At 55.5% G+C, this 13,303-nt stretch overlaps 1 protein-coding gene across 5 annotated transcripts in view; it reads right to left on the bottom strand.

Moving 5' to 3' along the window:
* Positions 1 to 10,316: 10,316 nt before the first annotated feature.
* The window catches only part of SCARF2 (scavenger receptor class F member 2), a 32,570-nt gene continuing 29,583 nt past the window's right edge, over positions 10,317 to 13,303 (bottom strand). For all 5 annotated transcript variants that reach the window (XM_053959695.1, XM_053959692.1, XM_053959696.1 and 2 more), the window contains 2 exons: positions 12,638 to 12,790; positions 10,317 to 12,327 (listed from right to left, as the gene is read on the bottom strand). In XM_053959695.1, the coding sequence (XP_053815670.1) occupies positions 11,126 to 12,327; positions 12,638 to 12,790 (1,355 nt within the window). In that variant the 3' untranslated portion in view covers positions 10,317 to 11,125. The remainder of the gene's footprint in view (positions 12,328 to 12,637; positions 12,791 to 13,303) is intronic.

The following is a 13,303-nucleotide window of genomic DNA, read 5'->3' as shown; positions in this document are numbered from 1 at the left end:
ACGTAATTTGTCCGCTTTGGAGTGGATGAGTCAGGCCAGAAATGTGGTGCATCACCGGTAGTGGTGGGATTGCACTCTGTGAAGTGGGGAACATCCCCTATGGGCACTGCACCAGGGTCATGCCTGTTTGTGGATGGCTTGGGAAGGACGAGGCCGCGTGGCTGCCCAGATTTCTTCCAATCCCTAAAAACACACGGAGTGTTGCATGCTGGGATGGTGATGGGTCCTTCCCGTGCGTGCTGGGGTGCGGGAGATGAGAAGTGAAGGATGAGCTGTGCATTGGTGGCAGCAGAGCACGGGAAAAGGTTCCTATCTTGAATTAGTAAGAGGAAAGATTCATTGAAATGGGTTAAAAATGCCTTAAAAATACTGGATTTAATAGGACTTCAAAGCCTACAGAAGCTGCACTGCTGCCCAAGGGGACTGGAAATGGCAGAGAGAGCACAGAGCATCTCCAGCGAAGTGGAGTATCCTGAAAACATCCCTGAATGGAAATGACTTTTTTCCCCCCAGTTCAATGCCTCAAATTTCCATTCAAGGATCCCCAGATCCCAAATGCTGGAGAGGCTTTGGGTGGGCTGACTGCAGATCTCTATGCCTGGGCTACTTAGACCTTACGGAGTTAACCCTGCTGTGTCCAGCTGTCCAGCTTGTCCCCTGCCCATCCTTCCCTCAGCCTGGTAGCAACACCTCCATGGAATGATTTTCTCAGGAGCCACCATGAGGTTTTGCTGTGCTGGAGCAGCCAGAGGCTGAGCTGCTGGGTAATGGGAAAAAAGGGTCCTTTAAAACAAGAGCTATGAGCTGTGCTGCCCAGCTTCGACTGGGGCAATAGCCTGGATCAGGATGAAAGCATGCCCAACACTTTGCCACACTCCTCCATGAAGATTTGATGGCAGCTTTTGCTAAATATTCCCTTCAATGTGTCATAGCACAGCACAGATTTTGCTGTCCTGGTGAATACCCCCAGCATCACAACCCAAAATCCCATTGATAGCCAGTGATGCTCCGGTATGGTGACAAAGGCCTCACCTGAAACACGACCAGACCAGCTGCCTCCCCTGGCACGGCTTCCTGCACTGGTGAGGATGTAAATGCCACCTGCCTTGTCCCCTTCAGTGTCACAGCCTCATGGGCATGGCACAGTAAAGGCAGCCTCCGCCTTTACTTTGCTGCTCTCATGACTTCACTGGGCTTCTGCTCTCTGCCCAAGGATGTTTCGAAGGGCTTTCAAGCCTGGGGGTGTCTAGCTGTGGGGACCCTGAGCAGCAGCAGGCTGGAGGGAGGCGGCCATGCAGGAGGCTCTGGCAGTGCATGGCCATGGCTGTGGGGTGCCTGTGCATCCCTGTGGGTGGAAAGGGGGGTGGCCGGGCAGCTGAGAGAAGCTCAGCCCAGGGAAGAGGAGGGCACATGCTCGGGGACACTCTCCAGCAGTGCCAGCAAGGAAGCCGGCACCATCTGGTGCCTGTGCACCCCTGTGATGGTGGAGGGAGGGGGCGGCCAGGGCCTCAGCTCTGCCACGGACATTCCTCTCCCTTCCTTTGTGCCGCAGGAAATCTGCGCTTCCTCCCTTCCCAGCGCTGCTCCCGGCTCAATCGCTACCAGATGTGGGTCCCATGCATTTCTCATTAGCCCGGCAGCTCTGGGCGCTGCCTCGGCAGCCTGCAGGGCTGGTGACACAAATGCTGGGGTTCTGGGGCTCCCGTGGCAGGGAGCAGAGCTGGTGTGTGCTCCATGAGGTACCTGGCTGGGCTTTGCACTCAGATCACTGCTGTGCCAGGATGCTGATGGGGATGCAGGGCGAACTCTCTGTGGGGATGGAGCTGGGACAGGCTCCTCTGCTGGGACCTGCACAAGTGCCACGGGGACAGGGGGACGTGTGCTTTGGGTTGGAGGAAGGAGGTCAGTGAGCTGGACTGCAGCTGGGTCAGCCACTGGGGACAATCTGCAGCCCTTGGCTGGGTCTGGGAGTGTAGGGGAGGTGGGTGGGTGGCACACATGGGGACTGGGGCTGGAAAGCACAGTGACCTGGGGTGTCCAGTGCTCTGAATGTCCAGGCAGGTAGTACATCAAGATGTGTTGGGATGTGCTGGAGGCTCTTGGGGGGTGGGCTCAGGCTGAGGTGGGGTAGTCCCTGACCAGCTAACAGTGTTTGCAGTGGTGCCACAGGCAGTTCAGGTGACACAGCGTGGGTGGAGGAAACCCAGGTCCTTCCTGAGCTCCTTAGAACATGCCAGCACCAAAGACGAAACCACAGTTGCTGGACGCAGGGGCTTGAGAGCAGAAACAACCCTGCAGTTGGGTTGTGATGCCCAGAGAGAGCCTTAACTAAGCCTGGATTTAACTATGAAGGGACAGACAGACCTGAGAAAGCTCCTCTGTCCTTCCTCGCCCTATCACCCCCACTATGGAGTGAAAGAGTAGCTGGGGAAGACCCCAATGGGACTCTTCCTGCTGGGCAGAATGAAGCCACATTTGGGTGCTCATGGCCATGGGACCTCTGCACTGATGTGAGATGTTCCTTGACTTGGAATAGAAGAATCTGTGGCTGATCTTGTCCTGATGCTGCTTCTTGAGCCCCTAAACCAGCTGCAGGGCTTTTCTCATGCCGCTGGTGCAGATGAGGCTGGGTGGAAGCAGGGGAACAAGAAATACAACAGGAGTGGAGTGTCTGTGGAGCCTGATGCATGGGAGTATATTGCCATGGGGAATAATCCCTGAGAACCCTGAGCACACACTTTCCTGCAGGAGATGTCTGTCCAAGCCTGGAGTCCCTGGGAGAGTTGCCACGTCACCATGGCTCTGAGTCACCACTCCAGAGCCAGGAGTGGCCCCCCCAAACTTTGGTGAGTTTGGTGTCACTGGACAGCCAGCTGTCACTGAAAGAGGCAAATGCACTGCCAGTTCTGCACCAAACATAACTTTACTGCCTTTACTGTGGAGTCAGGGACAGGTCAGCATCATCTGGTCCTTGGGCTGAGAGCTGGTGAGCATCCCAGCAGCAGCTCTGCTGTCCATGGCACCAGTATGGAGCGAGATGGCCAGGGCCAGTGACAGGACTGCAGCTTAGGCCAAGCCACGGTGCCTGCAGTTAGTCCCTGGCTGGCACCTGGGCCAGGGCTGGAGCCAGGGTTTTCCTGAAGCAGCAACACCCCTGCAGGGCCAGGTCTGGGGGGCTCCTCTCCTCAAGGCTGGATCTGTCTCTCCTCAGCCAGCTTGGCTTGGATGCTTTCCTCAAGTCTCCTCCAACTCCTCTTTGGACCCTCAAAGAGCTGCACCAGACCTCTGGGGTGGGGGCTCCAGCAGCAGCCCTCTGACTCCACCCTGCGCTAGCTGCATGGTCACCCACCACACTGCCTTTGCCACCTGTCCCCAGCCTTGCCCCCTCCTTTTTCAGACCACTTTAACATTTTGTGGGCCCTCACCTCATCCCTCGGGCAAGGGGAGGGCATGGTTGGGACTGCCAGAGCCTCAGCCTCAGGCTCACCGGATCTATTCCAATTTAAACATTGCAGAGTAAAAGTGTTTCCCCTGCTCTGGCCTCTGGAGCTGAATATCTGAACGGGAATTTCACCCCTGAGCTGCAGCTAAAATAAGACCTGGATCGAGGTAGTCACTGGCTCTCGGTGCTGCCCGGTGGAACCTACATGCTCTCCTGCTGGCTGGCTGCTGGTGTAGCTAGGAGACCAAGGGCTGCTGGGCTGGAAGGGCAGCGTACATCATTGGAAATGTGTCGGAAAACTTGTCCAGGCTTTGGTTGTCTGGGCCAAGCCCCATGGGAACTCAGAGGAGATACCGCAGAATGATGTCTGAGTGCACATCATTCCTGGGATGGGACATGGATGCTCAGCCACGGCAAATTCATGTGGGTTGTGGCTCAGCAGCTCAGGAGCATCCCATGTCTTTGCCACCTGCAGAGAAAAGGGTGTCAGGCCTGTTTGAGGTGAGGTGACTGCTCTGTATCACCCCATGGACAGTGCCCTGCCTGGGGAGCCTGGGCAGGGGGCAGGACCTGCTTCCCCTGGACCGTCCGGAGAGGCTCCCGGCTGGCTGGTGCAGGTGCTCCCAGGTCACTGCACAGGGCTTCATAAGCAAGAATGACCTCAGATGAGACTGAAGTGTGTGGGCTTGGCTGGGAGTTGTGTGCAGGGGCCATGGGCTGCAAGGGGTGAGTGCAAAGCATGTACAGGATGCAAGTGGCACAGCAGGCTGCAGGCGACACAAAGGATGCAGCGGGACATAAGGAATTCAGTGAGCTGAGAAGGATGCAAGGGATGTAATGGATGTAAAAGATGCTTAAAGGGCTGCATCAGGCTATTAATAATGCAAGGCATGCAAGGAAGTTGCAAGGGATTCAGAGAGTGCAACGGGATGTAAGAGTTGCAATGGGATGTAAAGGAGCCAAGGGATGCAAGAGGTATAAAGGATATGACTGTATGTAGGCGTTGCAGCAGCCGGGAGCCAAACCCTTCTATCTCTTGGCTGGGGCTGCCCAGTTGGCATCCATGTCCCTCTCTTTCTGCAGCCTGACTTTGGGCAGGGGCAGGGACCCCAGCTCATGGGTCCTGGAGTCCCCCTTGCTGTGCTCCTACAGTCACCAACTGAGCAGGGGACAGCTGCAGGCTGCACTCCCTTCCCCTCAGGATATTTTCGGGGTCTCCAAACCCCTCAGGGGGACAAGACACCCATCCCAAGGAGGTGTCTGTGGCTTCTCTGCTGCAGACAAGGGGCCCATTCAGCCCCATGCCCTGACCCTCGCCCTGCATCCTGTGCAGCTCCTCGGGGGGAGCGCGGCCAGCCCCCCCTGCAGCAGCTAGGGCCGATCATGTGGCTCCTAATGAAATCCAGATCCGGTCAGAGTGATGACATTGAGCAGTGATTTGTGCTCCCACACAGACTAAACACGGGCAGGCGTGATGTGGCTGGGAGCACAGGCTGGGGATGAATCAGGTACCCGGAGCCTCTGCCGTACTTCCACCTGATTATTCCTCCTCTCCTGCTCAAAACCCTTGGACAGAGTGCCCTCGTGCTTCCCCTGCAAAAATATGGATTTTTCCCACATGATGCTTGCAGAGGCTGAAATAAAAGCTCAGGCTCTTGGATTTGCCCAGCGATGCCTCTGTGTGTTGGAAGCTGTTTGCTCTGTGCAACTCATTGCGGCTGGGGATTAACTGGGGTCTTGGATCATGTGGAAACACTTCCACTACTCCATGGGTGAGGGAGAGTCTAAAATGGAGCCAAGGTAGCTTTCCAGTGTGTGCAGCCGGGGAGGTGGGCATGCCTGCCTGATGCCGTGAGTGGGGGTCCGGCTGCAGTCCCTCCCCTGTGCAGTCTCAGGGCACTGCCCTGTGCCCCGCTAAACGCACACTGATGGGAACCCCAGCCTTCAGCACATACGGCTGGGGCTGCAGAGGCACCCCTGGAGGTCTCCATGAGCTGAAGGTGCATCCCCACTTTGAAGCCCATGCAATGCAATGCAGTGCAGGACAGGGCAGAGGAGGTGACCGTGGCTTTGCCCAGCCCTGAGTGCCCATCGGTGGGGACAAAATGGCTTTAGAGTGGTCCTGTTTGAAGAGCCTGGAGCTGCTGCTGGGTTTGTGCTTGGAAGTGAAGTATTCTGCTGCCCTGCTTCCCTGCAAGTCCATGCTGGAGGTCCCTGAAGCCCAGATCCTCAGGGAAAGTACCCAGAACAACACTTGTTGGGTTCAGCATCACAAAACCTGCTCTGTGGGCACGGTGTTGAGAGGTGCCTGGGTGGCACTGCCATGATGCCATCAGGGATGGGGCTGGCACCTGGATGCTGTGGGCAGGCTCAGCCTCACCTCAATGTCCTCACCTTCAGCTCCTGACTTAGAAAAACAGGTAAGTACATAAGTGTTTGTGTATATGTACATTACTGTATACATAAAATGACAGAAGTGTATAAATCTATGTTATAGATTTGGAAGTATGTGTACCATGTACTGTGGGAGCATATAGGAGATTGTAAGTGTCTATATATGAAAATAAATATAGAAATAGAAAAACATTTACTCCTGGAGTGTATAGGAGCGCATACAAAGACATTTTTATATTATATTGTGTAAATATATATATATAAATTATATATAATATACACTCCTATACATTCCAGGAAAAAAATTATATATATATATATATATATATATAAAATGTATATTGACGTATAAAAATAATGTATATCATATATACACATATTTGTGTGTGTGTGCATATACTCCTGTAGTTTGTATTTTTATCAATGTCCTGTGTTTTGTGGCATCTTGGGCACAGGGTGCAGAGACAAACCACTCCCCACCCCGCTGCCCCATGTTCTCATGAGGGAAAAGGCTGCAAATACCCACCCAGAGGCTCCACCATCCCAAGACAAAGCTGCGGTAGCTGTATCAAGGTGTCCGTGCCATGCCATGGCTGGTGGTGCAGGGTCCCAGAGCCACCACCCATGCTCACAGGGAGCCCTGGGGTGCAGCTTTCTCCTTCCTGCTGGATGCTGATGCTGGAGCTGCCATCCCGCAGGAGCACAGTGCCCGTCCTTGTCTCTGCAGGTTCGTGCTACCTGCATCAGGAGCTGGTGGGCACCGGGAGAGCACAACAGCAGCAGCTGATGGCCTGCAAAAGGCTTCTATTTCTTGTCACTGAAACATCACCAGAGCCCTCCTCAAACACCAACTGTCCCCAAGAGAGGTTGATGAGGTTGCTGATGGCTGTGGTGAGGAATGGGAAATGATTGTGGTAGTGTTGCAGTGACTGCAGCTCTTTGGGGTCTCAGCTGGTGTTATCCACACAGCCTGGCAGTGGAGAGCCCAGTGCCAGCTGGATGGTGGCTGCACGAGGACATCATCCATGAGGCCTGGGGACATCTCAGTGTCCCCAGCGTGGCCATCCCTGGAGCCAAGTGTCTGGGGGAGGCAGTCAGGACTCTACATCCACTCTGTGAGGCAAAGAAGGAAATGGCCATTTCCCCATGTATAATGTAGCCAGAGGAAGTGTCAGCTGCATATGTATTTATATTCCTATAATCCTAATGGAGCTGCCCAAACCCCTTCACAATCCCCTCATCCAGAATGAAATTCCCTCTGACACTGCCGTCCCCCTTCCTAGTGAACAGTGAGAGAGAAATTTCCTATATAGTTTTGAGAGCTCTGGGTTGTCTCCTGTGTGTTTCATTCTCATTGGAGTTTCCCTTCTGAGTTTATTTTTGGTAGGGCCTGAAACAGGAAATGAATTGTTGGCAGCAGGCTGGCTTTTATTGCTGCTCGCTGGCCAAGCCAAAAACATGTGCTGTTGTCCAACCCAACAGCTCCTTCTCTGCTTTGGGAAATCAGGAGGAAATGGGAGGAAGATCAGTGTTGCAGTGTTTGTGGAGGATTGGCCAAAATTGTCACTGTGCTCCTCTGATCCCGTGGATGATATGCTGGTAGAACGGAGGCTGCTGGCTCCATCACAGCCACTCACACAACTTCTCCTCAGCCATAAGCCACCACGTTGGCACCAAAAGCCCTACTTGTCTATCGGGGAAGCTGGATCCTGCTCTGTCTCCAGGGAAGCAGAACACCTGATTTCTTGACATTATGACTGGGTTCAGCTGGTTTTTCCTGGAGGTCAAAGTTTTCTGCCTGCCCAAAACAGCCCTGAAAAAGCAGCTCAGAACAGCAAATATGTATCATTTCCTGGCAGAACTCACAGCTGCAGGAAAATTATTTGATGGTTTTCAGCCTCTACTGATTTGTGAACCCCTGAACAAGACCTCCTTACTGGTGTCTATCATGGGGAGCTGTCAGTCAGGGATATCCAACATGCAGTGGTGGGAAGAAAGCCTGCAGAATGCCTGGAAAAGAGATTCATTAGCCCTTCCTGATACTGAGGTGTGGCAATGCCTCATCCATGTCCTTCACATGGATGGCATCATAGGACATTAAGGGAAGAGTCTGAGCTGGAAGGACACTGTTAAAAAGACCCTGGAAGCAGCAGAGAACCTCAGGGTGGACATCAGCTTGTTGTTTTTCCTCAGAGTAAGGCAAAGCCCATAGTGGGAGCTGCTGGGAAGGGCACAGGCAGATGTCTGAAGGAAGTGTCCACATGCGGTCTCCTAGCTCAAGAGGGTTGTGAAGAAACTGGAGAGGCCTGGACAAGGGATATCAACATGCTCATGGAGCTGGCACACATTGCACCAGGAGGAGGGAGCAGGGCTGGGCTGAGGGTAGGATTCTGAGAACAGTCAGTGACTAAGGTCACAGAATCACAGAATATCCTGAGCTGAACGGACCCACAAGGACCATCCAGTGCAGTTCCTGGCCCTGCACAGACACCCCAACAATCCCACCCTCTGCATCCCTGGCAGCGCTGTCCAAATGCTCCTGTGCCTTTGGCAGCCTTGGGGCTAGGACCATTCCCTGGGGAGCCTGGGCAGTGCCCAGCACCCTCTTGGGGTGTTAATCCCTGTTAATCAGCTTAAATTTCCCCTAACATAGCTTCATGATGAAGTTGAACCCTTCTTGGTGGTGCTAAATGATGCAATGGGATAAACAGTCACCAACTGAAGCTTGGAAGATTCAGGTTCAATCTTGGAATAAAATTCTTTCCCAGGAGAGTGATCCTGACGTGACGGTTGGCCTGGAGCCTCTGGTGACCTGCCCGCCTGTCTGTGACATGGGATTTTTGCATTTATCCGTAGGCTGCTCACTTGCAGGCTCTCCTCTGGCTGGCTCGGACTGTGATCAGAGCCCATAGATGGACTTATGCCTGGGTGGTCCTCAGCTGTGCCAGGATAGCCTGAGGACCAGGGAGAGCTTACAGTGCTCAGATTTACTGAGGCACCAGCCCCAGCTTTGCTGCCTGCATGAGCAAGGAAGTGACCCAAGAGGAGGCTGGGGCAATTCCCAAATTCATCTTCCTGAGCCACCGTCATGAGCATCACAAGTGGCTCCGCTGAGTGCTCTTCAGCACTGACATGAAGAGATGTGTGTAAGGACCATGTGGTGTCTGTGACAAACCTTGCCTCTTAAACTGTATTTAATGTTGCACTTTTATTGCCTGGTTCAACTCCTTTACTTCTCTTTTACTAACCCGTGAGTAGTTATTAATCTGAGTGTCTTGGAAGCCTCTTCAGTTTGTCCAACAACAGCCTCTGTGGTGGAAAGAGGGGCTTGGATGCCATCCCAGGTCTCATGGATTCAGTGTCTCAATTTTTCTATTGATTTTCTCTGTTTTGTATCTGGTGACATTAAGAGCTCATTCATCCACTCCTTTTTCTGCACTGTGTGATGTCTCAGGACTAGTTTCAACCACTTTCCTTCATCTTCCCAAATAAAATCTGAAGGAAAGGGGAGGGAGAGTGAAGGAACTCTGAAAGGTGACCAGGAGCCTGTGAAGCAACACTGTGATGTCATTCTTCAGCTTTGTGTTATGTGATGATGCTTCTCCAGCCAGTGTCAGGTACTGTGCTGGCTCCAGCTACACAAAGCTGAGTCATGCCCAGCTGTGGGCCAGAGCCCCATCCTCTCTTGAGTGCTATGCTGGGCTGGTTGCAGTCCTGGTTCCACGTGGTCTCATCCCATTCTGGTGTTCACCAGCTGCCTCCATCACCTCTGAGATTGCTGTGGTTGACCTTTTGGTCTGGTGGTCTTCTGGGACATCAACCCCCACTGTGGGAACAGCTCAGGATAGCTCAGTGGTGGGCACCAATGCTCCCGGCTGCCCTGGAAGCAGACAGCCCCAATTCTAATGTCAGGGAGAGTCCTGCATAGGAATCTTGGGCAGAAGCTGTGTGGGAGAAGCCTCAGCTTCTGGGCTGCCCCTGGGCTTGTCCCAGCCTTGTCCTCTGGCAGCATCCTGCTTGGGGCTGTGTGAAGACCCCAAATGCTGACAGGGCTAGCAGCCCCTGGGCAGGAGGTTACTCCCATGCTCCCCCACATTTGTGTCCCAATACCCTGAGCACCCAGGGGTGGGCTTTCTTTGCTCAGTAGCCAGAGCTCTCTTGAACCTCAAGGTCTGACCCAGGCTACACTGAGGAGTGTCTGACCAGGGGACCAGTAAGCCATTGGGACAGTGCTGGATACTGGGGGAAGAGAAGCTCCTCACCTTGTCCTCAGGGCTCATCTCTGATGCCAGGTGAGCATGTGTAGCAGCAGCCCTAGTGGGGACCTGCCTTCCACCCTGTCTGCTGCTTGTTACCACCTGCCTGTACTGCTGCAACGTCATCCATCTCTGCACTGCATCCCACTCAGGACCAGGAAGCACCCAAGCAAGGCTGGGCATGTTGCCTGCCCACGGGAAGGCAGGGATAGATGGCACCCAGCTACGGAAGAAATACATTTTTATTAGGAAAGCGCTCTGCAGAGGTGCCAGGCTCTCTCATACCAAACTAATCCCTCCAACTCCAGTGGATGGGATGCAGGAACCCGAAGGGCGTCCACCTCCATCCATAAATAGTGCTTCCTCCTGGCCAGGAGCAGCGCCGGGGCGGAGGGGAGGGAAGGTGGCATCGGTCGAAACCAGCTCGACCCCACTCCGGCATGCACCGGCAGTGGAGAGCTGTGCCTGGAGGGCGCCGGGGCAGGGGAGCTGCTGCCAGTGATGGATGTGGGGCACATCTCTGGCACTGCCCAGGGCACTGAGCAGCAGCAGCTCCCTCCCTCTCCCGTGCTCTGCGACCCCGAGAGACCAGAGTGGAGCACGGGAAGCGAGCGGCTCGGTTACTGCAGAATATACCGTGGACACGTCTAGTACAACAAGCGCTGCTTATGCGGTCAATAATACTGCTACAAAAAAAGTGTGTGTGTGTGGGGGGGGTACGCCACACACAGAGCACAGAACCCCCTGGGGTGGCAGCTGGGCTGGCTCCTTGTGGTCCCGCCCTGCGTGGAGAGGGAGGGCGAGCTGAGACCCGGGCAGAGAGCAGGAGTAGGGCACAGATGAAGGGACCGGGGTCCTAGGGCAGGGGGGACTAAGGCAGAAAGGGGGATGAGTGAGGTGGAGGGGGATAAAGGGAGGATCAAGGCTTTTCCAGTGCCCCCAGCCCAGTCCAGGCCCCCACGTTCGCTGTTGTGCTGGCGAATGTCCTTCTTCCCGGTATGCGGCCGGTGCGGGGCCGGTGCCCGGTTCCTGGTCACTGCACTGCCTGAGCAGGCACAGCAGCTGCCCTGGGCGGCTCCAGGCTCGCTTCCCGGCTCTTCTTCCTGGGAGGCTTCTTAATGGGGGTTTTCTTGGCTGTCTGCTCAGTGAGGAGAGTCTGATCCTGGCCGCTGCCGGCACTTGGCTTCTCCATCCACTTGGGCTCCCTGGCTGCCGTCTCGGCCGCCGCAGGGATCAGTTTTTGCAGATGGGGAGAGGTGGGCAGCAAGGGTTTGCTGGTCTTCTGGCCGGCGGCCGCCGAGCGCTTGGCTTTCTGTGGAGGGGTGGGCTTCTCCCGCTGGGCACCGACCCCGTTTGCCCGGATGCCTCCATCCCCCTTGTTGAGGCTCTGAGTCTTTTCCTTCAGTTGGGCGGCCAGCTCGGAGGCCAGCTGGGGATGCAGCGGCTCGGAGCGGGGTTTGCTGGTGCTGGGGCTACAAGGAGCATCCCTGGTGTCCCCAGCCCGCCGCTCCGGCTGGAAGGTGCCCATCTTTCGGAAGGCATTCTGCACCGCCCCATTGATGGTCTCCATCGGCTCTGAGCCAGCTTTGCTCCTCTGCTTGGGTTTGGAGGGTGACTGCGGCTCCCTGCTAAGGCTGGATTTGCCCTCGGGGACGCCGGGGTCCTTCGGTTGCTTCTGCGCTTTCTCCTTGCTGCGGGCGCCGCCCTTCTCCTCCACTCTGCCATGCACGTTGGCTGACGTCTCGCTCGGACTTCTCTTCCTCTTGGCCAAGCCCTGGCCTTGCTCGGGGCTGCCGGACCGGGCAGCCACCTGCTCTGGGGACTGGCTGGGTGCCGGCAGCGAGTTGGACTGGCTAGAGTTGTACCTGCCATGGATCCAGGAGACTTTGGGCTTCGTGGCCGGGTCTGGAGGACGGGGCTTGGTCCTTTCCGGGGATGGCGGCTTCTCGGGGCTGTGGGGCTCCGCAGTGGCATCCTCCTCCTCCTTGGACTGCTTGGAGAGGCGGGCGACCCTGGCATAGAGCGCGGCGCCGGCCGACCCCGAGCCGCAGGAGGAGCGTTCGCTGTCTGAGGACTTGAGCAGAGGGGTCTCACTGCTGTCGGTCGGGAAGGCTCTGACAGAACCCGTCTCCTTCAGGAACATGTATTCTCCTGCATCCTCCCCGCTGATTGGCGCCACCAGCTTGTCCCCGGGGCTGGCAGGTGTCCCTCGGTCCCTGCTGTCACCCATGCTCTCTGTGGGAAGAGAGCACAGCAGTGTCAGGTGGGACGTGCCTGAGGAGGGGAAGGACTGAGATGCTCCTGCAGAACAGTGTCCTACCAGTTAGGTTCCCAGTCAGAGATCTCCTGGCTCTTAACCCTGGAGCAGCAAATGCTGGAGGAGGGAGCTCTGAAACCATATGGGAGGCATGACTGGAACCTGCACTCCTTCCTGGGGCACCAGGAACCAGGGTTGCACGGTCCCCACCATGCAAGAGTGACATCTCTCCATAGAGCAGACCCCTGGTATTGTCCCCAAAGTCCCCTGGGGCTACACCCTGCTCACCTTCATGGGGGACACAGTACACAGGTCCCTCATCTGTGGTGTCAAAGGAGGAGAAGGAGCCACGGGATGACCAGGATGGGGAAGGCTGCTCCACTATAGAGGGCGGCTCGATGAAGCTGCAGTTCAGGGTGTTTTCCAGGTCATGGTGGGCCACTGTGAGGGCAAGGAACTGTTGTCAGTGCCTGTTCTGCTGAACCCCCCAGTCCCCACTGCCAGCCAGGAGGGTGGAAAGCTGCACAGTTTCCACTGCCCAGCTTCCTGCTGGGTGTCAGGGACAGGGACAGCATCCAGGGCATGGGGACACTTCTTGCTGCACAGTCCCACCAGGTCCCTCAGTCAAGTGGCCACAAAAGCCATCAACCAGCAGTGGTGGTGACCAGTATCCCCCATGCTTGGGCTGTGGGCAGCAGTCTTTTCAAGCCTCACACTTCCATCTATCTCCGGCTCCAGCTGTCCAAATTGAGGGTGAATGTGGTGGGGGGACAAGCCAGCCAAACCCTGGGTCCCATGAGGACTTGAGGAGTGTCTTGGTAGTCACCCATGATCTGCGCAACCTGGCACAGCCACCCTGCAAAGAGGGTCCTGGCACTGTGACTGTCCTCTTCCTAGGGAAAAAATTAGCTGCTGGCTTTAATTCCACTAATTCCCACTTCAGCATCACTGACT

This window comes from Vidua chalybeata, chromosome 18 (genome assembly GCF_026979565.1).
Source record: "Vidua chalybeata isolate OUT-0048 chromosome 18, bVidCha1 merged haplotype, whole genome shotgun sequence".
Lineage (NCBI taxonomy): Eukaryota > Metazoa > Chordata > Aves > Passeriformes > Viduidae > Vidua > Vidua chalybeata.
The sequence above is the reverse complement of the archived record's forward strand: the minus strand, read 5'-3'. Positions and strand labels throughout refer to the sequence as shown.